Source organism: Thermoascus crustaceus (assembly GCF_041956765.1).
Source record: "Thermoascus crustaceus strain CBS 181.67 unplaced genomic scaffold VTN00scaffold_1, whole genome shotgun sequence".
NCBI classification, from domain to species: domain Eukaryota; kingdom Fungi; phylum Ascomycota; class Eurotiomycetes; order Eurotiales; family Thermoascaceae; genus Thermoascus; species Thermoascus crustaceus.
Genome location: NW_027192527.1, coordinates 3,299,438 through 3,323,194, shown reverse-complemented (window position 1 = coordinate 3,323,194; position 23,757 = coordinate 3,299,438). Strand labels below are relative to the sequence as shown.

The window sequence follows — 23,757 nt, the reverse complement described above, 5'->3', positions numbered from 1 at the left end:
TATACTGGATTTGCTGTCCACTGAGCTGCCAAATAGATCAAGAACCACTGACCTGTGAAGGCGATGGGCTTCTCTCATCTTCTATGTTTCTTCTTTCCCGGCCTTCTCTCATCAATGCCCCGTCTTTCGTGAAAAATGAAGTTATCTGTCCCAAGGCCGGTTCATGGAGAACATAATGGACCTTGATCTCTCCTCCCGGAAGTTCTTCTCTCCGCACCTCGACTCTTTCACCCTCTAGGGGCTGTGCTCCTCTATCCAGCAGAATAGCCATTGTGTACGCCCGGCTATAATGATACAAGCCTGCTTTCGCTGAACCTAGTGGGCTGCCATGTATACCGCCATTGATATTGACATCAGCACCTCTGTCAAGCAGCAGTTCAATAATAGGCGTTCTTCCTAGTGCTGCCGCTGCTCCTAGCGGACAGCCATAATCACCCCCTTTGATATTGACGTCAATACCTTGGTCAAGCAGCAGCTCCACCACTTCTTGATGTTCTTGGCATGCTGCTGCGCATAGAGGATTACCAATTCGACCATTCGAAGCCTCGATATCAGCGCCTTTGTGAAGTAGTAGCCCTACCAGCTTCACGTCTCCTCGAGCTGCCGCTACTCCTAGGACACTGCCGTAGCAACCCCAGTGAATGTTGACGTCAGGGTCCCATTCCATGTTGACATCAGCGCCCCTATCGAGCAGAAGTTCAGCCACACTTTTATGTCCCCCGTCAACGGCAGCCGCCAGAGAAATTCCGAGTTTATATCCTGGGTTATTAACATTGACTCCTCTGTCAAGCAGTAACTTTACCAGCTCCTTGTCTCCCCTAAACGCTACACCCGCTAGTATACCGTTATTATCATAATTAATTTCTGCCATATTGGTGTCAGCCACTTTGTCAAGCAGCAGCTCAACCACATCTTTATTCCCCTCACTGACTGCGGTCCCTAGAACAGTGCCGTAGAAACCTCCCCGGGCGTTGACGTTAGCGCCTTGTCAAGCAGTAACTGTACTAGCTCTTTATCTCTTCCAACTGCTGCTTGTCCTAGGGCACTGCCATAATAGCGTCCTGTAACATTGACATCTGCTCCTCTTTCCAGTAGCAGATTTATAGTCTCCTTGTTCCACCAACCTATAGCGACTGCTAGTAAACCGGTGTACCGACAACCAGGAGCATTGATGTCGGCAACTTCATCAAGGGGAGCATTCACTGTCTTATTATTTCCCCAATATGCAGCTGTCTCGAGAGGATTGAAATATCCTCTAGGAGTATTGAGCTCTTTATTGATGTCAGCTCCTCTGTCTAGCAACAGATTCACTGTTTTCCTTTTCTCATAATCCGCTGCCACAAACAACAATCTGTTGTAATGGTCAGGTGGAATGACATTGACACCTCGCTGAAGCAACAACTCCACCATACTTTCGTCTCCGGATTTTACTGCCCATACTAGACCATTTCACTCTACTCCATTGCAGAACTGATATCAGCTATATCAGCCCCTCTGTCTAACAGCAGCTCCACCACCTCTCTGTCTCCAGAAAATGCTGCTGTGTTCAGAACTTTGAGGATGATTGGGCACTGGCACCTCTTTCTATCAAAAGCATGGCAGTAGAACGCTGGCGGTACCTCAAAGCAGTCGCAAGCAATGTATATCCAGCACAGTTTTCCTCATCCACATTGTCAAATCCTAGTTCCAATCAGTCGGGAAGGAAATGATGAAGGCCAAAAGCAGCAATTGCATGGCAAGAACGGTTGTATGTTTCTAAGGCGGAACTCCACCGCTCGGTGAGATTTTTATATGTTGACTTATATGCCGCACTGCTCTCGTTTATTGAGCCGAGAAATTGTTTGAGAAGTGTTAGGAGGTGAGTGTCAATAGTTCCATTGCAGTTCTGAAGATGTTTGTGCCAGAAATTGGCTGCATATTCCAGGATCTTCCTCCTGTCTAGAGGTAGCTCCTCTCTTTTCAAGTTCCAGTGATTCGGGTCGTTGAGTATTTTGAGACAGATCTCGCTACTAGCGCATGCGTTTGGGTAAGAGTCCAACGGTTCTCAAAATACTCCTGGACTGATAAATGAGAAAATCTACATAATGCAAAGTCTTCTTCAGCAGGATTGACCCAGTCGCCTTTATAGTCTCTTAGAGTCAACAGATTGCGGCAAGCGGAAAGCACAAAGTCGATGTCAATATCAATCGGATCAGCTTCATCCGAATCAGGGTCCTGACAAACTGCGGCGACAAGCATCATCGGCGATAGCGGTTCTGCAGAACATGACACCCAGTGAAATGCACGCTTGGCGATGTCCCTTTTGCTGCCAAATTGATTCTCAATTTCGTCATACATGTTCTTACATATGGTCTCGAGATCTCTTGGCAGCTTTCCAAGATAGTTTCGGATATCACTTTCCCGGGGGGGTAGAGTCTTCTGAGCTGATCCATCTGCAGTGCTACCCACTGAAAACTGCATATCAGAAAGTATTAGTATGACTCGCATTAGAGACAGCTAATAGTGTAAATGAAATCAAGTTACTCACACTCCCTGACTCTTCTGTACAAGAGTATCGCGGACTTCTTCATATAACTGTGGCTTATTCTGAAGTGGTTGAATATTCTGAACGATGAATTCGGTTATATCATCTTGGTTATCTGTTGCTTCAATGGAGATCACAATAACTGTAATCTGCTGATAGGTTGGAAGCAGATAAAGGAGTGTCCTGACATTCTTCAAATGTAGGTTTTCCCGATGCAAATGCATTCTTTTCTTTTCCTTGGTAAAGCTCAAGCACTGGATGAAGGATTGGACCCCCTGTGATAGGAGTAGCCAGTTGCCTGATGATACTGTTCATGATTGATTCTATTGTTTGGAAATATGCCAAAGCTTTATTGGACAAATCCGAATACCGTGGTAAGAGATCGTCAATGACTGTAGAGACGAGTTTTGTCTTTCCAGCTCCGGCTAATTATGCAATCCTCATTAGCAATATGTCAATTGTGTTTTCCCGCCTGTCATGACTTACGGACTCCATGCAACCATAGCATCATCGACTTGTTGCTTTCCTGCCATGTGCGATACTTTTTGTGACTTAGTAGCCATTGTCCGGAATTTTTAACACGATTTTTCTGTGCTGCATAGTGGGAGCTCCCATATTCCATGCGCGAAATCCAAGTCAAAACGTCTCGTCGCTTTGCCTGGTCTAAGCCGTCATGAATGGCATTGACTGTGGAGTCGATTCCCACGATTGGGTCCTCCAGCATCTTCAATATTTCCTCAACCTGTCGTATATTCTGCAGAAGGCCCTTCTGTGCAGTAACATCTTGTTTTCTTCGGCAGTTGTCAACATCACGATGCACCAGTTCCTCATATGTTCTGACGCTTTTAAGAAAGTCATCGAGTTCACCTGGATTAAGAATCGCATAACTGATTCGTGGAAGTAGATCTTTGTCATAGAACTTGGAAGCCTTCGACAAAAAGTTCAATATGTGGGTCTAGAGGTTCAACAGAGTTCCCTGCAGCTGTTGTTGCGTATTGTCTGCCGTAGGTTCATGCCTCAGATATAATTCCTCATAGATCGTACATTTACTATCTTTTCACACCAACAAGGATGACAGCCATAGTGTTAGAATTAGCAACCGCCGCCTTACCTATACGTTAGCAAGTCATACCGCAGACTAAGATCCATTTTCATCTCACATCGAGAAGTAATCTTACACCAGCCCACGGTAAAGTCGCATGGTTGGGATCATAGTTATCTGTTTAGCCAGCGTACTATGGTGTCCGCCTCATCTGCCAGATTGATCGTCCGGCCTTTCGCCGTGAACTTCCACTTCTGGTCATCGCATTGCTTCCTTTTTTTGCTCTGTAACGTCAAGCAGGATCTGAAGCAGCTCGAGCTTGGACGAAGCCTTCTGACTTTCAGATATTGATTTTTGGGCTTCGACTGGTAAAGATTTGAAAGCCTTTGTCCATAAAGTGCTGTCTTCGCCTGTCCCATGTATCACAGTCGCTAAAATCGTCGAAGGGTCTTGCTGGATAGTCGTCGGAGGAGGAAGGGTTGAAGCTCTTGAATTCGTCGAGGCTGTGTAAGCCGTCATCTCGAACGTTCTCGGAGATGGACCTTGATCTTTTCAAGCCCGTGTCCTAATATTACTCTAGGATACCTCATTTTGAGCATGGGACGGATGAACTCATAATCTGATTTCCATCTCGAGAACATTAGGTACCTAGGTAGATGTCGGCTACTGAGCGGGGTAAGAGTCTGGAGGGAAGACCAGCCTTGCTCTCGGGTGCGGCAGGGGCTCTGCGATCCGACGCGGTTGCCAGGATTGATCATTCGCGAATTTATGATGGAGATGGGATCGGCTGTTGCAAACGAGGCTGGCACACTGTTTCCTGTGTCCGCGTATCAAACATCAAGTGCCTGGTAGCTGCCCGTCTAATGGAATTTGAAAATGAACTTGACTGCGGGCTTCCCCTGTGTACTTAAAAATATTACTCGATGATATATTGTGTTTGGTTCAGATGGATTGATAAATGGCTATTTGCGGTTGATGAGCGTAGCGCTGATATCGTCTATCGGCCTGGCTGTACAGTAGATCACCGACGAATGATAAGGTGGAGTAGTAGGACATACGTAGTGTCACTCTACATTCCTCCAGGATGCAAAGATCATAGACTGAGCCTCGCCAATGCAACACATTATTATTAGGTGCCTACCTACTTGATAAGTGTCAGTAGATAGATTTACAGATCCCTCTAGCTGTCCCTACCATGGAGTCATCTGAAGCGAACTTTAATACCTAAATTGTGTCCATATAATGGCTTATTAGCGTACATTATGAGCGGCACCTTTTGAGCTTTAAGCAGAATTTGTTCAGAGACAGTATTTCCAGAAAACCACACTTACAGGATAACCCCCAACTACGATTTGCTCCGCACCACATATTGCAGCTCTTTTGCCTTACCATCTACCCTCGGGGCGTTCCCACCGTCTTTCCCCTGTCGCCCCCAAGCCCACTTCTCCATCAACTCCGAATGTAACTGTCCTTCCATGGAGTCCAGCACCATATTACCTATAATCGGCAGGAATTTCCAGGCGTGGCCTGATCCACCTGTTGCGACGTGCAACTTCCGAATTCGAGGATGTGGTGCGATGATAAAGTCGGCCGTCGGGGTTTGAGAGAGCCTGCCCCCTATCAGTCATTTGAATATAATGGAGATATCTTATTAAAACCTTACCAACAAAGCTTCGTCCGGTCAAATTCTCTGTTAGCCAAGGATGGCATGAGCTCCCGGAGATTGTCCCGTAAAGCGTCCTCGGCTTCAGCAGGGATAATATCCGTGGGATTCGTGACCATCGTCCGCGGGAGCGATATCTCGATCATTTTCGAGTCATCTTCCTCTGGATGAGGTATGGTGACTGTGTTGCAATAACCTGGAGACCGTCGAAGGCACTTTATTTCACAGTTGTACGGAGGAAATATATTGAAGCCAGTACTCATATTTGTCGTGATTGGCATGTTTTTCCACCTCTCAGTTTCATCCTCGGTTACCTTCAGCCAGGCCACTTCGATAGCTGACGAGTACATCAGTCCTTCTAGATCTACGAGGCTGTTAGACCATGCGCCGGTCGCGATCAGCGTAGTTTCTGCATTGATGACATTGCCATCTTCCAATATAACACCCACAGCGACGCCATTGCTCTTGTTTATGCGGCTGACAGGCGTCCCACATCGAAATGCGATCGATGGCTCTGCGAGACATCTCTGATAGTAGATTCGCACGCTTTCCGTGGCATCGATAAAAGCGTCATTCAGGTTACAATACCCGATGTTCCACTGTCTCTCTCGCCCGAATTCACTCTCAGGAACTAGTTCTGCCGCGGGGCCGTGTATGCTCTTAAAGACTTCTTCTGGAGTATTCATCTCGACGATCGTCGTCGGATCTTGTCGCATCTTCACATTCTCTAATCCTCTCTTCCAGATATCAAGGAAGCGACCAGGTTTGCCGTCGCACGCAAAGGTCATGCCACTCTTGAAATAGTGCCGACGAAGGTCAGGATCTGCCTCGATTAACATCTGCGATTCTGCAGCAAGTCGTGCATATATCGGATCGGCATAATCTTGATGCTTGTCAGCGATGATCTATATACAGTCTAATTTCGGCACCGTAAATTGTATCGACTTAATGAAAAACAATGTAGTACACTACCTGCACGTATACACCTGGTCATCTCCGCACTGGTGCCATCCTCAACTGGTGGCGTTAACCTGTCAATCACCGTCACTCTCGTAGTCGGATGACGACGAGCAATAGCAAGCGCTGTGGAAAGGCCGAATATTCCAGCACCGACTATAACGACGCTTTCGGGGAAATTGGCCTGTTCCATTATCAGACAGTATACTTTTTATTCTAGAGAGACCTTCAGTGCCTTAAAAAGCCCTGGGATATGTGTCTTGGAGTTGATTCTTGGGTTGGTAGCATTATGGAAGCCCCTCTTAATCCGAACGCTGCGCCAAAAGCTGGTTGCGTCAACCTAGACATCGCCAAAGTTTACATTTGCGCATGCTGCTGACTACAGCGATTGATATGTTTGTATACATACCTTATATATAATATATATATATATATATATATATATTAAAGGTAGTATCCAGAGCTGCTTATGTACTTTATTATATAGGACAAAAAGGTACTTGGAAGTATTTTAATGCTCTGCATGTACTCCCAAGTGCCGTACTTAGCATTGGTGTTAAACAACAGACTACCTAGTTTCAAAGCTTGGCTTAGGCTTGACCAAACATCCCCGAACAATCCTCCATAGCAGATGATGGTTTAAAGTTAACTAGTCCACCGGTGTTGCTGTGCAGAGGATATTAAAATTTCCATTTTCCCGGCAAGACGATCACACACATTCGCGCGGCGCGTCGCCGGCGAGCGAGAGACTGGGAACATGGGATCGAACGGACCAAGCCCGATATTTCATCCTGAAACGGCACAGTAAAGCGACTGGGACGGTTTCAGATCGTATCAACAATTAGAGGATATTCCGTAATTCCCGGGACGGCATGTCGTGCTACATGCTTAACATCACCGACGGCCGCCGAAATCGCGTCCTCCACTCCGATGAGTCGGGCCTGGCACGATATCTTACGGCATATATAAACACCTGATGGTGCCTCTGTTAGTTTATTCCTATTTATTTGGAAGCCTCAATACTCAATAATAGAACATTCTTAAAAATGGCTACACGGGCTGCTGCTGACTGGGCTGCTTCACTCTCCTATTCTTCGCTCCCTTTAACAGTCGTCCACGCCGCCGTCCGGAGCTTCTACAACTGGGCCGGCTGCGCCGTGGGCGGCAGCAACCATCCCGCCGTGCTCATCGCCCACAAGTCTTTATCTCGCTTCTTCGGAGCCCCAACCTCGGCCCTTCTTGGCTCTGCTGGCGTCCAGGTCGATGCCCAGCATGCGGCCCTTCTCAATGGCATTGCCTCGCACGTCCATGACTACGACGACACGCATCTTGAGACTATCACTCACCCGACAGGTCCTGTCGCGGCAGCGTTGTTGAGCTTCGCGCAGTCCCTGGACAGGCCTGTATCCGGCGCAGAGTTCATTACTGCGTTGGTTGCTGGAATTGAGGTCGAGTGCAAGGCTGGCCTAGCTGTGTGGCCCAGTCACTACGATGTGGGATGGTGAGTTTCTACGCCATGTTATCTTGGCTCTCCCAATCTATATTTCCGTGGATATTTGCTGCAGACCATGCTGACTGTCTTGTAAGGCACATCACTAGCACGACCGGCTCTATTGGCGCGGCGGTCGCCGTATCGAAGCTCCTAAATCTCTCCGCAGAGAAGATCGCTCACGCGATCGGAATCGCTGCCACGCAGGTGACAGGCTTACGTGAAATGTTCGGCTCGCACACCAAATCCTTCCATCCCGGGCGTGCAGCGCAGAATGGCCTTGTTGCCGCGATTCTGGCCTCGGAAGGCTACACCAGCTCCCTACAGGCGCTCGAGGCCAAGAGGGGCTGGGTCAAAGTTGTGAGCTCCGATGACAAGCTGCAGCCCAAGATTGAGAGTTTGGGAAGAACAGGGCAATGGGAGATCGAGAAGAACTCCTTCAAGCCCTTTCCGTGCGGGATTGTAATTCATCCGGTGATTGATGGGTGTGTATGGTTGCACGGCGAGCTGCAGCGGCGGGGCCTTCAGACGCAAAACATCAAGAGTGTGCATGTCACCGTTCACCCCCTCGTTCTCGAATTGACGGGGAAAACGAAGCCTAAGGACGGACTCGAAGCTAAATTTAGTGTCTACCACGGCGGAGCGGTTGGGTTATTGTTCGGAAAAGCGACCCCGGCGCAGTATGAAAATGATATTGTGACTTCTCCGGAGGTAACGACCGTAAGGGACAAGATAAACGCAACTGCAGATGAAGGCATACGCGCAGATGAATGTCATATCGTGGTTGGGTTTGAGGACGGGAAAGACAACATCGAGAGGCACGTTTATCATGCTGTGGGCAGTCTGGAGGTGCCGATGACGGACCCTCAACTGAGAGAGAAATTCATGGATCAATGTACGCCGATAATCGGTCTGACACAGGCAACCAGAGCGAGCGACTGGTGCTGGAGCTTGAAGGCCAAGAACGACATCAGACAAATTGGGAAAGTCATGTACGCAGTAAAAGATTGAAATGGCGATTGCGGAGGATAACTCTCCGTCTCAGCCTAGCAGCACGCGGAGACTAAGATTCCGTCAGACTGAAGCTCCAGCTAAAGTCAAACATCGATTATATTTTCCCCGCATTTGCCTGGCTGCCATCCGTGCGTCTGAAGCTTAGCGTTCCGTATGGCTTTCGGAGAAGCTGACCGACGTGTCTGCTGTATAGTACAAACTAGATCCCGGCGAGTTCGCCTCCCTTAGGACTATCCTATGTACCTACCTATGTAGGTACAGTCTGACAAATGCCAAGGCAGTTGAACTGTCAAAGTTAAATATCTGGGTATCCATTTGTAGCCAAGGTCCGCGTCCACTCCCGCTGTTGGACGATAGTGCCCCGACTCCGGAGTATTATGTGACTATTGTGATACTCGACCTTGCCGACACGTTTCCCCAGGGTTTGCCAGTGCGGGGAATCTGGGGATATCCTCGGGATGGTACTTTTTCTGGATCTCGAAGCAAACATTTATAATCGTGCTCCCTGACCCTTCGGTAAGCTGCTGAAGGGTCTTTTGGACGCTGGATTCTCTGCATCCTGAACACAAAAATGGACGGTTCCAAGGACTCTGGAGTCAAGCATGTCGATGCAAAACTGACAACATCTTCGAAAGATGCAGCAACGAGCGGCGACTCCGAGGATATCCAGAAGGTACCTGAAGTCGCGCATAACGAGAATGCTTCTGTGAACATGCAGGATGCCAAACCCTCGCCATCCTTCACCATCGAAGAAGAGAATCGCGTCTATCGCAAGCTGGACTGGAATTTAATGCCATTGCTCTTTGTTCTCTATAGTCTGTCCGTGCTTGACAGAGCGAACCTAGGAAATGCTAGGATTGCTGGAATGAAGGATGATATAGATCTGAGCGGGCGACGATACGACTGGCTTGCAACCGCTTTCTACATAGCATGTAAGTCATACAACATTTCCTTCTGGTGAGGGTCATGCTCCTGATCATTTGGCTGACGATTTGATTAAGATATTTTATCTCAATGGACAACAGTAGGCTGGAAGGCATTCCCGCCACACATCTGGGTCGCCAGTGCAGTCTTCCTATGGGGGTTCATATCCACCATTCAGGCAGCCTGTACGAGCTGGGGAGGCCTCATGGCGTGTCGTGTATGCCTTGGAATCGTGGAATCGATGTACGGTCCCGGTGTCCCTTTGTACCTTTCATACTTCTATCCGCGTGAGAAATTGGGTCTTCGGACCGGAATATTCCTCTCTGGCGCTGCTCTGGCAAACGCATACGGCGGCGCTCTGGCCTACGGAATCTCCCAAGCCAGAGGAACCATTGCTCCTTGGAGGATATTGTTCATCGTTGAAGGTGTGCCAACATGTCTTGTCACACTCTGCGCCTGGTTCTTCATCCCAGATACGCCCCAGAAAGCCAGGTTCCTCAACGAGAGGGAACGGGAGATCGCTGTCGCGCTGTCTCTCAGACAGCCAGGTGACAGGGAAACGCAAGGGCTTCAATTAAAGCAAGTCTTGGGATCTCTCCTCGACTATACGAGTAAGTCAGCGCTGGCCGCGTTGATAACACCTGCATTGTAGACCGCATCACTGAGACATGCATATCTTTCGAATAGGTTACCTCCCCGCCCTGATGTACTTCGGCTGCAACGTCTGCTTCGCCTCACTCCCCTTATTCGTCCCAACCATCATCTCAGAGATGGGCGCCTTCTCGGAGATCCAGTCCAACGGCCTCAGCGCACCGCCCTACGTCCTCTGCTGGATCGGGATCGTGGTCTCAGCATTTATCTCCGACCGGATCAACATGCGCGGCCCGTTCGTCGTCAGCGCCGCCCTCGTCGCTGCCATCGGCTACATAATCCTGGGGACCCAGACGTCCGTCGCGGCCCGGTACTTTGGGCTCTTCCTGGCAGTGCAGATCTTCGTTTCCGTGGCCCTCATCCTCACCTGGGTCGGGAACACGCACGCGACAGACTCCAAGCGGGCGGGTGCGTTGGCCATCCTGGCCACGGGTGGTCAGTGTGGACCCATCCTGGGTACTAACATCTTCCCCGTGACAGACAAGCCTTACTACCGCAAGGGCATGTGGGTGTCGTGCGGGGCGTGCCTGATTGTCGTTGTCTTGGGTTGCTGTCAGATGTGGTTGCTGTGGCGGGAGAATCGGCGGAGAGATAAGGAGTACGGGCGTGATCGGGATGCGGTGAACCTGTCGCAGCCAACGAGCTATGGGAATGACAGGCGCTTCCGATACGTGGTGTAGCCTGGCATTGCAGTAGTGCATGCAGTAGCCCTCCATCTTTGTTGCCTAGAGACACAGGTCGCGGAATATGATGTGATATGATATGACGATGATGCTCCTTTCAGAGTAGTAATGCTTTGGTAAATAAAATATATCTTGCCCATATACTACCATTCATAGCACGAATGGCGAACGAAGAAAATAGACCTGACATATAACAGCGAAACAGAAAAACAAGGTTACATTAAGTATATTCAGAGTATAGACTGTTTACAACATCCTCCGATGGCACGAGTCGAATATATATAAATAGCTTGACAATTGCAGACCACGTATTACATAGACATCCACTGAGTAATCCGAGCAGTTCTATATACAAACAGCGTTGGTAGCACAAACTGCTCATCTCAAGAGCATTCTCATCCATTGAATAATACAATACTCAGTACTGTACCCACCTACTGTAGTCATGTAGTCACAATCCCAATTTTATATCCAGCTGGTCCATTTCAACATACATCCATATCGCTCCCTCCCAACGACCCATCCATCCATACTAGGTAGACCATCTCCGTTAGAGCACTGTGACAGTTGCTAAGGCGACCCCCAACCCCCAACAAATAAAAAAACACTGTCCGGGCTCCTACATACACCGTAGACGGGCTGGCTAAGCATTGCCAACATTCATTTCGATATACTTGGGACTTGGAAATGATCGGTCTGAAGCTTGCTAGATCCGACGTGGACTATGTAGGGAAATGGTGGATATGCGCGAAGGCGCTCAACGGTTTCGCGTTCGGACGCGTGCTCGTGTCGCGCAAAGCCGGAGAGAAGGATCTACACGAGAACTAACCAATAATGAAGGTCATGCTGAGCGCGAAGTTGTCATTTAACCTCCATCTGTGGTCACCCTAAACGCCGAAGACAGCTGGAAGAGATATTGAGTCGCGCATAAACTAGTTTTAAAAGCCTACGGGATCAAACGATGGAAAAGTGGATGATGGCTCATATTTGAAGCGAGGCTCATAGCAATCAAATGTTTCAGTCTCATATGGGCAGCTAAGCACATTCTCTAGATCCCGTGATCAAATGGATACTTCTCTCGGCGTGTATGCTAGGATAATAATAACAATAGGGCCGAAAAAAAGACACATACAATGAGGATTATGTAACCAGTGAACCTAGGGGTTGAGGATGCCAAATCAAACGTAAAAAGAAACCTGCGCCGGGGAGTGTATCCAGCTATCCATTCCATGCATCAGCAGCGAACAAATTATATAGTGTTCGGTCGTGACATGCTCAAATCATTAATCTACGCAGTAACAGCATCCTTGATCTCGCTGTAGATGGCACCAAGCTCCTCAGTGAGCTTCTCGGCCTTGTCCATGATACCGTCGATCTTATCTTCGACGGTAGCCACCTTGTAGCCACCCTTAGACACGATCTCAGAGTAGTTAGAAGAACCACCGCCGTTCCAGGCAAGGAGCTAGAAACACGAGTTAGCAACTGATGATCATGGAGAGCGCAGGAGAGAGAACTCACGTTAGCAGTGTCCTCTGGGACATCGGTAAGAGCACCCTCAGTAGCGATGGAGATAAGAGTCTCCTTTAGCTTCTTGGGAGTGAGCTCGTCAACAGCGAAGGCAGAGTCCTTGGAGGGCTGGAGGGAGATGAAGTAGGCCAGCAGACCAGCGATGTGGGGAGAGGCCATCGAGGTACCAGAGATGGTGTTCACCGCGTACTTGCTACCGATCCAAGTGGAGAGGATGTTGAGACCAGGGGCAAAAATGTCGTTGCACTTGCCATAGTTGGAGAAGTAAGCACGCTCATCCGCGAGAGTCGAGGCACCAACGGTGATGGCTTTCTCAGCAGCGGCAGGAGAGAAGTTGCAGGAGTCAGCGTTGTCGTTGCCAGCGGCGACAGCAAAGTGGATGCCAGCATCAACGGCCGCGTTGACAGCCAGGTCGAGAGTCACAGACTTGCCTCCACCCAGACTCATGTTGGCAGCGCTGCCCTTGAAGCCCTTGGCCTTGCCCTTCTTAGCAGCCTCGACCTTCTTGGAGTGAGCTTGAGCGGCCCACTCGACGCCCTTAACGACATCGGACATGGTTCCGGAGCCGTTGGACTTGAGCACCTTCACGGCGTAGACGTTGGCCTTCTTGGCAACACCGTACTTCTTCCCAGCGATAGTGCCGGAGCAGTGGGTGCCATGTCCGTTGCCATCAACATCTTCATCGCCAATTGGGATGGTCTTTCCCCAGGAAGCACGGCCCTCGAAGTCGACGTGGTCGATGTTGGTACCGGTGTCAATGACGTAGACGTCAACGCCCTCACCGCCATCAGCAGCGTACAGGTACTTGTTGAAGGTGCCGAAGCTAAGGCTGTCCCGGTGGGAGATACGAGCCAGACCCCAAGGGGCGTTCTTCTCGATGGATGGGTCCTCCATGGTGTGGACCTCCGAGTCTCTCTCGACGTAGTCAACCTGGAGCACGACGCGTCAGTATTTAAGTAAGCAGATCAGGGTAGCTAGGGAGTACTCACGTCTGGATGCCTGCGAATCTGCTCGATGACACCCTCATCGAAGTGTCCAGAGTAACCCAGCAGCGAGCCAGCGATGTTGTAGGTGTGCTTCAGACCCTCAAAGGCATCATCTTTGAAGGGGAACTGGGAGCGCTTCCGGAGCTCCATCCGCTGGTTCTCGTAGTCGAGGTGGATGTCCTGCACCCAGCTATGGTGAGCAGCAGCGGACTCAGCCGTGACATGCTTCTTGAACACGACGATGTAGGAGTCCGGGACCTGCTTCGCGTTCGAGGACGAGAGGACTGGAGCTGCGCCGTTGTGAATCGAGTCAACGACGACGGGTGACGCAGCGGCCAGCAGCGGGAGGAGGGAAAGGCCCAGCAAGCCCTTCATGATGGCGGACAAGGGATGGAACACCGCTGGTCCGTAGATGAGTCTGCAAGAGATTGATGGATGGAAGATGGAAGATGGAGAGAAAGGGGAGAGGGAAGTTGATGGAAGGAAGACAGAGAAGCTGGATGGGACGAGATACAAGTACCTGGAGGCAGATAGACGGGGCGGCTAGCAGGCAAGGGCAGGGTTGGATGATGCAACCGCGATACGGTAAGTTTACGGATACGGCTGGGGTTGGTAGCCTCAACGGGGCGCTATTCGCCGGGTTCGGCCGACGCGTCGATCCCAGATAGCGGTAGGTCCACCGGTGGGGAGCTGGGGTATGTACAGATACCGATGGGTACCAGGCTCCAACGTCTGCAGGTGAGTAACGAGGCAGCCAATCTTGGGGAAGATGGTGTACCAACGAAGTACAGGGTACGGAGGCTGCCGATGCTTTCCAGCGGTGTGTGTTGCGGAACCTGCGGGTGCCGAGACCGCCAGACCCCGTGATTACTCCTGTGCCTTGTCACCTGCTCTGATGACACAGGCCTCTGTCCGCCGTATCGTATGGTCACAGGAGTGTAAGGGCCAGGCTCCCTTATCGGCTTATCACGCTGTTTTCGGACCAATGGTACACCTGGTGGGCAGCAGCGGTATATCACGTGATCGGATACACTGCGACTTCTGGCCTGCTGCATCAGAGCTGCTTGGATGATGCCCCGTGTGTTTCACACTGCATGGAGGGCTGTTGCATACGGAACACATTTTGATGATATTTGCATGAAGCTCTTTTACCATATTTCCACAGGAATACAATGTCCAGGTAGCGTCCGCCGTTACCGCTGAGCCCGTCCTCTTCCCCTCTCCTCGCACACACCCCGGCCAGCCAGGGACATAACCTAAGCAGCCAGCGACGTACACCAGATGCAGACAGTCGTAACCCTTCTGCGGAACTTATGTTTGTGGTGCCTCATGGTCGATAGCCCTTGAAGGTAGCCTGGGTTAGGCTCAGCGGCACCATGAATAAGTCGTCCCCTCTCCCACGCTCATCATCACCGCCCAGCGCATCAACTGGACGACTTACCGCTGAGTTACAACCAGTCATTAACGAGCTGAATGGGATCTGTAACCAGTATCCCACAATCCTCCATCATGCCCTCACTGCGACTGAAAGCCTTCTCCGTCTCCGTCACACCTTTATCGACAATGACCATCCCAGAGAAGCCAAAGATGCATTCCGTCTGCTGCATGGCTTCCAGACCCTGCTGGAGCTTGCAAGAAAGCTCGCAGAACTTTATGATGCAATAACACTCTCAAGGCAGGAAAGGAAGGACTTGCTGACACTATTCAAAGATGTTCTGGGGGTTCTTGCGGAATCTCTGAAGGAACATTCTGGGAACAAACGATATTTTGCGAAGATTGTGGGCGGAGGATCCACATCGCTAGAACAGACACTCGTTATCTTGGCGGGGAAGCTTGATGAAGATGAGGGTAGTCCAAGTGACACGGAACTGCTGTATGGCGGCATTCTCGCGGCGGCTCTGTGCCAGGAGACGATCGCAGGTGTCTTCACAGCACTTAGTCTGAAGTTCCAACCAGAGACAGTCTCTCCTTCTGAAATCCGAACAGCCGTGGACCAGTCTTTGGGGACTGCAGAGACAGTTGAAGTACCAGAGTTCTTGGGGCCGTTTCTCCGGGTGTGGTTAGCACAATCTTCAGCGGCGGCGGGGTATGCGATTCAGAGATTGGCGGTCCCGGCATGCCTTTGCCAGCTGGCATTGCAATCCCGGAGGAACATCTTAGCCCTACATGCTACTGGTATGCTGACATCGATATTGCCGATCTTGGTCAGTGCAGATCGACCACAAAATGAAAAAGCTCTTTATCAAGAGCTTGCGGAGCTACTTTGCGTCCAGGGCATTAACAAACTTGATGATGCGGTGGACCTTTATAGACGGGCACATGATTGCCCGGAAGTATCACGTTTCCTTCTGGAGGCCATCAAGTCTTCGAAGGATCCTCCATGCATCCACTTTGATATGTTGTCCCATGGCTACGCTTCTGTTGAGTTCTCAACACTTGGCCGCCCATTTCCGCCAGCCACCTCTGCGGGCTACACTTTGGCCGTGTGGGCTCGTTTCGATAAGTTCGATCCGAACGCTCATACCACGATATTTGGGGCTTTTGATGCGACTCAGACCTGTTTCGTGCTTGCGTATCTTGAGAAGGATACTCGCAATTTTATTCTGCAGACCTCCATAAGAGGCCCCCGTCCCAGTGTCCGTTTCAAGTCATTTGTCTTTCAACCCGATCAATGGTATCATATCTGTGTGATACATAAGAAATCGCGGGTCGGTTCGTCCTCGAGGGCTTCTCTCTTCGTAAACGGCGAATTTGTCGAACAGTTGAAAATCGAATATCCTTCCACGCCCGTGGGCCGTCATCCTAATAAGTCACCTCGGGTCCAGGCATTTTTAGGTACCCCTCAGGATCTGGCCGTGAGGCTAGGGAAAGGGGTGTCGACATCTCGATGGTCCCTGGCAAGCGCTATTCTGTTTGAAGAGGCGTTCAGTGACGATGTCGTGGCCGTGTTTTACAATCTGGGCCCTAGATACCACGGAAATTTTCAGGATTGCCTTGGTTCTTTCCAGACATATAAAGCTTCGGCGGCCCTGAATTTGCGAAACGAAAGTCTCCACCCTGGTAAAGAGGAATACTCCGAAATTGTCACAGCTATCAGACAGAAGGCCAGCACTCTAATCCCCGAGCAGTCGGTCTTGATTAACATATCCCCGACAACGGTGCTTGACGATGATGACACTAACAATGTTGATGAGTCTCAGCTTGTCAAGTCACTGTCTAAGCAAGCTGCCAAGAACTTGCATAAACTGACAAAAACTGGCGGTAATGCTGTAGCGATAAACGGCGCCATCCCCGCAATCAATGATGCTTTAACACATTCTCATGGCATTGGTATACTTACGGGTGATCCTGTAGTAACAGTGCCACAATCTTTGGACGACGCAAGTTGGCGTATTGGCGGTTGTGCAGCTGTGCATCTCAGCATGGTCCATGCGGCCAGCACCGCAGAAAATACGCTTCTAGCAGTGGAGATACTTTTTGAGGCTGTACAGGATAATTGGAGAAATAGCGAGGCTATGGAAAGGGAGAACGGCTACGGAATACTTGCGTCGCTGTTGCGTGAAAAGATTGGCTTCCCTCTGGGTAGTTTTGCGGGGTCGTCCAGGACATCTACTGTCTGCTCAAACAACCAGGACCGATCTGCATTGGCCATTAAGCTGCTCAGGTTAACCCTAGAGTTTGTCGGGTATGATTTCGAGAATCCTAACCGTTCCATTATCATAAACCCGCTCGCATACCGAGTCCTGCTCGTCGACCTCGATATCTGGAGGTTTGGTGAGCTGCCCCTGCTTCAGCTGTATTATTCACAATTCCGCACCTTTGCAGCCGAAAGCCAATACCGTCGATTCAATGCAAAGCGCTTAGCTCGAATGCGTAAGCTTAGCTTTTAGACTCCTCGAGCTTTCCTTGGGGCGTACTGACAGTCTCTAGGCGTTAACAAAAAGCTTCTAGATGCCTTGAAAGGAGAGCAGTTTACGGAGGAATCGCTCGGCCTCTTTATTTCTGCCTTTAGACCGCTTTTAAATAGCTGTTTATCTGCGGAACTACTAAGGTCGTTGGCTCTTTTCATCACCTATGCTATCCATAAGACCAAGTCGCCGGCCATGCTTCAAAAGAAGAAAAGCCTCCGATTTGACGCTCGTACCCGACGGTTACCTCCTGCAGAGCCAACTGAGAAGTATCTACCAAGCCCCAAAATAGGGGTAGAGATGCTTCGAATGTATTGTTCTGTTCTTTGCGCTCCCGAGGACTTTGCAACAATTAAAAAATTTGCAAGAACGGTTACAAACAAGGTTCGCTAGCAAACCAGTATCAAAGAGCGTCTACTAACATGATATTAGTGGCTGCTCTATCTCATGTCCGAGGACGATCCTGAAGTGGTCGTTCTTGCTGCGAAGATTCTTGCCCGCTTAATTATCGTCCACGGGAGCAACTACAACAAGAAGTTCTCTGACAAGACGGGAGGATACGTGATTTTGCGGCATCGCCTTAAAAGGTGGTGGAATGTCCCGGCTTTGTGGCCCATTTGCTTTGCCGTCTTATTTGGGTTTGATGCCGGGCGGATGGATCTCGACAGACCCTTCGACCACCTTGGATTTCTCGATCTTTTCATGTCAGGGGGCGAAGCAAAGGTCGTCTTTCCAGAGATCCTACCGGTTATTACGGAAATGCTGCAGAGTGGTCTGAAAAAGGTCACGCTAGCTAAGGAGCAACCGGCGGCAGATAGGCAAGACGGCAGTTCTGTTCAGGCGCCCCAGAATCAACAACAAGGGTATTCTATGTCCTCCTCTATTCCACTCGGTAAGGCTTCTCTGATCATGATTCTTCACATGTTGCGTGGACACTATGCTCACTGTGCCATAGAACCCCTGTCTACGCAGACCACGATCAAGGAAGACTCGATATTTTCTACTGTTGTCGGATTCCTAGCAGATGTTCATGCCAGGTCGCAAAACTTTCGGGATTTTGCTGCGACATCCGATTACGTTCAGAAGCTACTTTTTGTCCTGTTCCCGATTGTCGTTGGCTCAGATATCGTGAGCGCGGAAGTGGAGTTAAACTCCCGCGATGGTAGGCTCAGCTTCAGTGATAACAACGTGATTACTCGGCCACGAACTAGTGTACCACCTGTGCTACGAACGACAACTGTTGAACCGTCAGCTGCGCAGGATGAGGGTGGACGGCCCTTGCGGCGTGCATCTTCTTTCATCCTTGTCTCATCGGACAAAGCGAAGTACTCGCCGTCGACTGCACGTCTTCGACATATTTCTATGCCAAAGATCGAAGGGACTGGAACTTTAGCTGGTCATTCAATTGTCCAAAGCGTATTGGAGCTCGTGGTAGCCGTCTTTTCGGACCAGTTACTTGTACGAAAGGATTTCCCTGGTCTGAACCTTTACCTAAAGATACCTCCGGGATTCCTTGAGCATCAGGCCTTTTTTGAGTCGTGGCTGCTTCGAAACTTTCTCTCGGAATTGGGAAACGCCATATTGCTCGATCAAAAGGTGTTGCTGGAGCCGAGAGTTTTGTCTAATCTAGCCCGCTTTCTCACACACATTGGGGAAGCTTTGTATGAGGGTTGGTTTATTGATGGTGCAAATGCCACTCTTGACTTTATTGGGTCGATTCTCGAGTACCTCCAAAGACCGGATGTCTCGTCCTTAAAGAGTGTACGGCTCTGTAGCCAAGCGATTACCACGATTCGCTCAATTGTCTTTCGGACTGTTTTGTTGAAGCTCTCGGAAGCCGGCGACGACGAGTCACTTTCATTCTTAAACCGTCTTGCGTATTGGCAAGCGGTACTTCTTTCTGCTGGAGAGACTCAAGTAGAGTATTTGAAGCTGCTCTGCTATTTGCTTTACGCGAAATTGATCAGTTACAAAGAAGAAGTCCGGTTGACCGCGGCCAGTTTGTGGCGCATCATTCTAGTACAAAAGCCTTCAGAGACATCCGCTATTCTTAGCCATGCAACGCCATCCCTACAACGGAGACTTTCCGGCGGGTTCGAGAAGCTTGTTGGAATGGATGACACTGCCTTCCTTCTCTGGGTTGACGATCAGCGTGATGATCTTGACGCTTTCTTCTTCGGGACATTATCTAGATTCTGGGAGGCTTTTGTGCATGAAGAGAACACTAAGACGGAGGAATCCGCACGAAATAGGATTTCCAAACGCAAAGATAAACTGAAGCAGTGGAACCAGGATGAGAAAACAAGCGAGGAAGTCATCCGCAAGCACGATGTCACCTTTGACCACTGGGTATCGAATATTACTATGTCCGAATCCTTGAAGTACCAAAGAGTTATCCAGGATCAACACGATAACTCCGCGTTCATGTGGTCTGCCTTCTCAAGGCTGTCCCAAGATTTGCGACGCTTTGGCGGCGTTCTGGCCGAGGAAAAAGAGAAGAAGTGGCGCCTTGATCAGACTGAGGGGCGCAGCCGAATGCGACTTCGAATTATCCCGGACGAATCCGGGGAACGACAAGACTATCAGCCAAAGAGAAAGGCATCTGAACCTCCTGCCATTAAGGTAGACCCTCAAGTGAAACGTGCTTCTAGCAGTGAAACCCTTGGGATTACGCCAGCCCCCACGGTTGGCGAGTCTATGGACAATGGAGCTCATGGCGCCGACTCCGATGATAAGAGTGTTCTGGAAGAGAGCTTCGAGATGATTGAAGATCCCAAAGCCGACCTTGATGATTATGAAGACAAAAACAGAAAGGTTATGAGGAGCCTGCACCGTGGCGATCAGGTCCAAAGCGTGTGCAATATGTCGCGCATCATTGGCTTAGAAGCCTGCGAGGGTCTTCTAATCATTGGGAAGGATAGTATCTACATCTTGGACAATTTCTTCCAGCGAGCGGATGGTGAAATTGTCAATGTGTGGCAAGCTCCTCCAGAGGAACGAGACCCGTACGTCCGCATGATTGCTGGCAGGGAATCCAGTGAACGCAAATCGCTGGAGCATGAGACGAGAAGCTGGAAGTGGGCAGATTTGATTAGTGTTTCCAAACGACGCTTTTTGTTCCGCGATGTTGCACTAGAAGTCTTCTTCACGGACGGTCGCAGCTATTTACTCACTTTGATTTCATCCCGGGCTCGGGATGATCTTTACAACCAGCTGTCCACGAGGGCTCCTCAGATCAACGGAAGCATCAATCTCACCCGACCGGAGGATGTGTGGAGGTTCGAGACTCTACGAATCCAGGACAACGCACCACAGTCGCTCGGGTCGAAATTCGCCAGCGTCTTCGGCCACTCAGCGTCAAATCCGGCCACACGCAGGTGGTTAAAGGGTGAAATATCCAATTTTCACTATCTCATGTTGATAAATACCCTAGCAGGGAGGACATTTAACGATCTAACGCAGTACCCAGTTTTTCCGTGGGTTCTAGCGGACTACACGAGTGAGGAACTGGACCTGTCAAACCCCAAGAGCTTCCGTGACCTGTCGAAGCCGATGGGCTGTCAAACACCGGAGCGGGAGGCAGAGTTCAGGGAAAGATATAAATCTTTCGCGGAGATGGGTGACGATAATGCGCCACCCTTCCACTACGGCACACATTACTCCTCCGCGATGATTGTCAGTTCGTACCTCATCCGCCTACAGCCGTTTGTCAAGTCGTATCTTCTTCTTCAAGGGGGCACTTTTGACCATGCGGATCGCTTGTTCTACTCCGTCCGAAAGGCGTGGGAATCGGCTTCTGGCGGAAACATGTCCGACGTGCGAGAATTGATCCCTGAATTTTTCTATCTCCCTGAATTTCTGGTCAACACAAACAAGTATGACTTTGGTCTCCGTCAGAACATGACTGAGTCTATTGATTCAGTGGAGCTACCGCCATGGGCGAAGGGTGATCCGAAGATATTCATAGCTAAACATCGGGAAGCCCTGGAGAGCCCTTATGTCACACAAAATCTTCACCATTGGATTGACCTGGTGTTTGGGTTCAAGCAGAAAGGCGAGGCCGCGTTGGACGCGGTTAACGTCTTCCATCACCTGTCCTACCAGGGGGCTAAAGACATTGACAGTATCGAAGACCCAGTTGAAAGACTGGCTACGATTGGGATCATACACAATTTCGGCCAGACTCCACACCAGGTCTTTCAACGACCTCATCCTCGTCGGGAGGAGCTGCAGCACAAGGATAGTCGGCTTGACGTTCTCGCGGAATCTCTAACATGTCAGCCAATTTCACTGCTCGGTAAGCAGACAGCCTTAGTCTCCTGTTGCTTCTTCGTTTTAACACCTGCACAGACAGTCAGGAACGAGTAGCGTCGTTGTCAATGAAACAGGATCGACTACTTTGCGCTGCCGCTTTTAGGCTTAATATTCCTCCAAGCTATGACAAATACATGGAATGGGGCTTTTTCGATGGAAGCGTCCGGTTTTATGCTGCAGAAAGCAGGAAGGTATGAGTATTCTATCCTCTCTTAGAGGCAACGCTGATGGGTGTAGCTGCTTGGGCACTTCGAGCACTTGCATATTGGTCAATTATCCAGCGCTATTTTCGCGGACTCCCAGACGTTGATCACGTCAGGTACGGACTGCACGATATCGATCTGGACGTTTACTTCGACCGCCAAGTCTGTGGACCTGCAGCCTAAGGCATGTCTCTTCGGCCACCGTTCGCCTGTGACAGTACTAGCGGTCTCGCGGTCTTTCAGCGCCGTGCTCTCGGCGTCGACGGATGGCCAGATCATGCTTTGGGATCTTAACCGACAGTGTTTTGTGAGGGAGCTCCCAGCCAACGGTCCGGTGGAGGTAAGTCTCATGTGGTTAAAATCTACATCCCCAGTTAACTGACGAGCGGTAGTGCGCTCGGATCAACGACGTCACCGGAAACATAGCGATCTGCCGGGGGAATCGTGTCAGCCTATATACGCTGAACGGAGCACTTATGCTGGATCAGCCCGCAAGCGAGACAACCGACGACTATATCGTCTCTTGTGCTTTCTACGAAGGAGCGAACAATGAATGGCTGGAAAGGGAGCTCCTCTTCACTGGTCACAAGAGAGGTCTTGTCAATGTGAGTATAATCGAGAATGTAGCGTTATTTGTCTTTCCCCCTTGGTCAGACGCTGATGGCCTTCAGATCTGGAGCAAGACCATCCGCCACGGGCGCTTCGAGCTTGATCTGATTCGGCAACTTCACCACGTCAACACCGGCCACGAGAATGGCGGCAACGTCTCTGCGGGGATCAGCTGCATCCTTCCGCTGCCGCAGGTTGTGTACACCGGCGATGAGGCTGGGAGAGTGGTGAGTCCATGTTCCCGACATGTCTGTCCGTACTCGCAGCTGGACTGGAGCCTGCTGACGATCGTTCCCTGCTTCCTCTAGTATGAATGGGATTGCATCCAACGTCGGTGACGAAGGAGGCTGTTTGCAGGATATACAGCTGTTTCCCTTTTCTATTGCTCGTTCAAGACAAGAGTTCTTCTTGGAACTCGTTGATAGAATCGTTACGCTCATGGCTTTCTGGCCGGTTGCTATCGGGTTTGCTTGCTTCGTATTGCTTTTCCCCTGGCTGGGTTTACATGTCCATATCACGGCGCAGGGTCGTTTGGTCTTGAGCTGGCTGGCTGTCTATCTATTCTATCTAGAGCGGTTCCAGGAGCAGGTTGTTTGGCCTATATGTATAGAATTATGTCTAGGTACGTCTCGTGAGAAAAAGAGCTGTTCTACTGTACGTACAGGATGAAGCTACTCCGTAGGGACGAGCCTCTCCTCCGAGGTGGGTCCGCATGTGAAGTTCCGGTGAGAGATTCGAGCTCCAGCGTGCAGTCCGTGCCGAGCGAAATGTCGACGGATCTTCACGAGTGATTGGCGGTCCTTTTTGCCTCCATCGCCGGGAGTGCCTGACACGACATACCCGTGGGTAGGTCGATGGTGTCTACGTATACTCGGCTGGAGGACAGGAGGCCGTTGCCACACGCGGGGCTTAGTCAGGGCCCTGCGGCGGTGCCAGAGAAGGAGCAGGAGGAGACAAGGGGTTTGGCCTGAAGACAGGACAGGAGACGTCCGGCGGCACGGTGGCGCCCGGCCATTCACCGTGCGGGCCCGGAGCACTCTGCGCCGGTCAGCCAAGCTTGGTCCCAGGGTTCCCTGCTGTGCTCCGTCTCATGAGCTTCCTGGAGAGCTGCCAGACGAGCTTCGAGGGAGACGTGCGGGAGGGCAGAAGGCGGGGATACAACAGCATCGAGGGCATACATCACAGCGTAGCTTGCCAGCCAGGACGGAGACACCACGATGACAGAAAACGGCAGCAAGCAGCACGGTCGATGGTAGAGCAAGC

At 50.3% G+C, this 23,757-nt stretch overlaps 6 protein-coding genes across 6 annotated transcripts; 3 read left to right on the top strand and 3 right to left on the bottom strand.

Moving 5' to 3' along the window:
• Positions 1–37: 37 nt before the first annotated feature.
• Positions 38–871, bottom strand: VTN00DRAFT_1163 (uncharacterized protein; the record flags this gene model as incomplete). The annotated part of the gene is made up of 1 exon (XM_069427240.1): positions 38–871. The coding sequence occupies one exon, from the start codon at positions 869–871 to the stop codon at positions 38–40; it is 834 nt and encodes a 277-aa protein (XP_069291865.1).
• Positions 872–4,911: 4,040 nt separating this feature from the next.
• VTN00DRAFT_1162 (uncharacterized protein) lies at positions 4,912–6,379 on the bottom strand (the record flags this gene model as incomplete). Its single annotated transcript, XM_069427239.1, has 3 exons — positions 4,912–5,176; positions 5,230–6,112; positions 6,202–6,379. 3 exons carry the CDS (start codon positions 6,377–6,379, stop codon positions 4,912–4,914), a joined length of 1,326 nt encoding a protein of 441 aa, XP_069291864.1.
• Positions 6,380–7,232: 853 nt separating this feature from the next.
• Positions 7,233–8,686, top strand: VTN00DRAFT_1161 (uncharacterized protein; the record flags this gene model as incomplete). Its single annotated transcript, XM_069427238.1, has 2 exons — positions 7,233–7,687; positions 7,774–8,686. The coding sequence occupies 2 exons, from the start codon at positions 7,233–7,235 to the stop codon at positions 8,684–8,686; spliced, it is 1,368 nt and encodes a 455-aa protein (XP_069291863.1).
• Positions 8,687–9,260: 574 nt separating this feature from the next.
• Positions 9,261–10,944, top strand: VTN00DRAFT_1160 (uncharacterized protein; the record flags this gene model as incomplete). The annotated part of the gene is made up of 3 exons (XM_069427237.1): positions 9,261–9,621; positions 9,691–10,224; positions 10,301–10,944. 3 exons carry the CDS (start codon positions 9,261–9,263, stop codon positions 10,942–10,944), a joined length of 1,539 nt encoding a protein of 512 aa, XP_069291862.1.
• A 1,291-nt stretch (positions 10,945–12,235) lies between these two features.
• Positions 12,236–13,835, bottom strand: VTN00DRAFT_1159 (uncharacterized protein; the record flags this gene model as incomplete). The annotated part of the gene is made up of 3 exons (XM_069427235.1): positions 12,236–12,409; positions 12,466–13,404; positions 13,464–13,835. The coding sequence occupies 3 exons, from the start codon at positions 13,833–13,835 to the stop codon at positions 12,236–12,238; spliced, it is 1,485 nt and encodes a 494-aa protein (XP_069291861.1).
• A 1,001-nt stretch (positions 13,836–14,836) lies between these two features.
• Positions 14,837–22,832, top strand: VTN00DRAFT_1158 (uncharacterized protein; the record flags this gene model as incomplete). The annotated part of the gene is made up of 9 exons (XM_069427234.1): positions 14,837–17,333; positions 17,391–17,752; positions 17,801–18,260; positions 18,324–21,665; positions 21,719–21,873; positions 21,920–22,225; positions 22,278–22,490; positions 22,557–22,721; positions 22,803–22,832. The coding sequence occupies 9 exons, from the start codon at positions 14,837–14,839 to the stop codon at positions 22,830–22,832; spliced, it is 7,530 nt and encodes a 2,509-aa protein (XP_069291860.1).
• Positions 22,833–23,757: the final 925 nt, after the last annotated feature.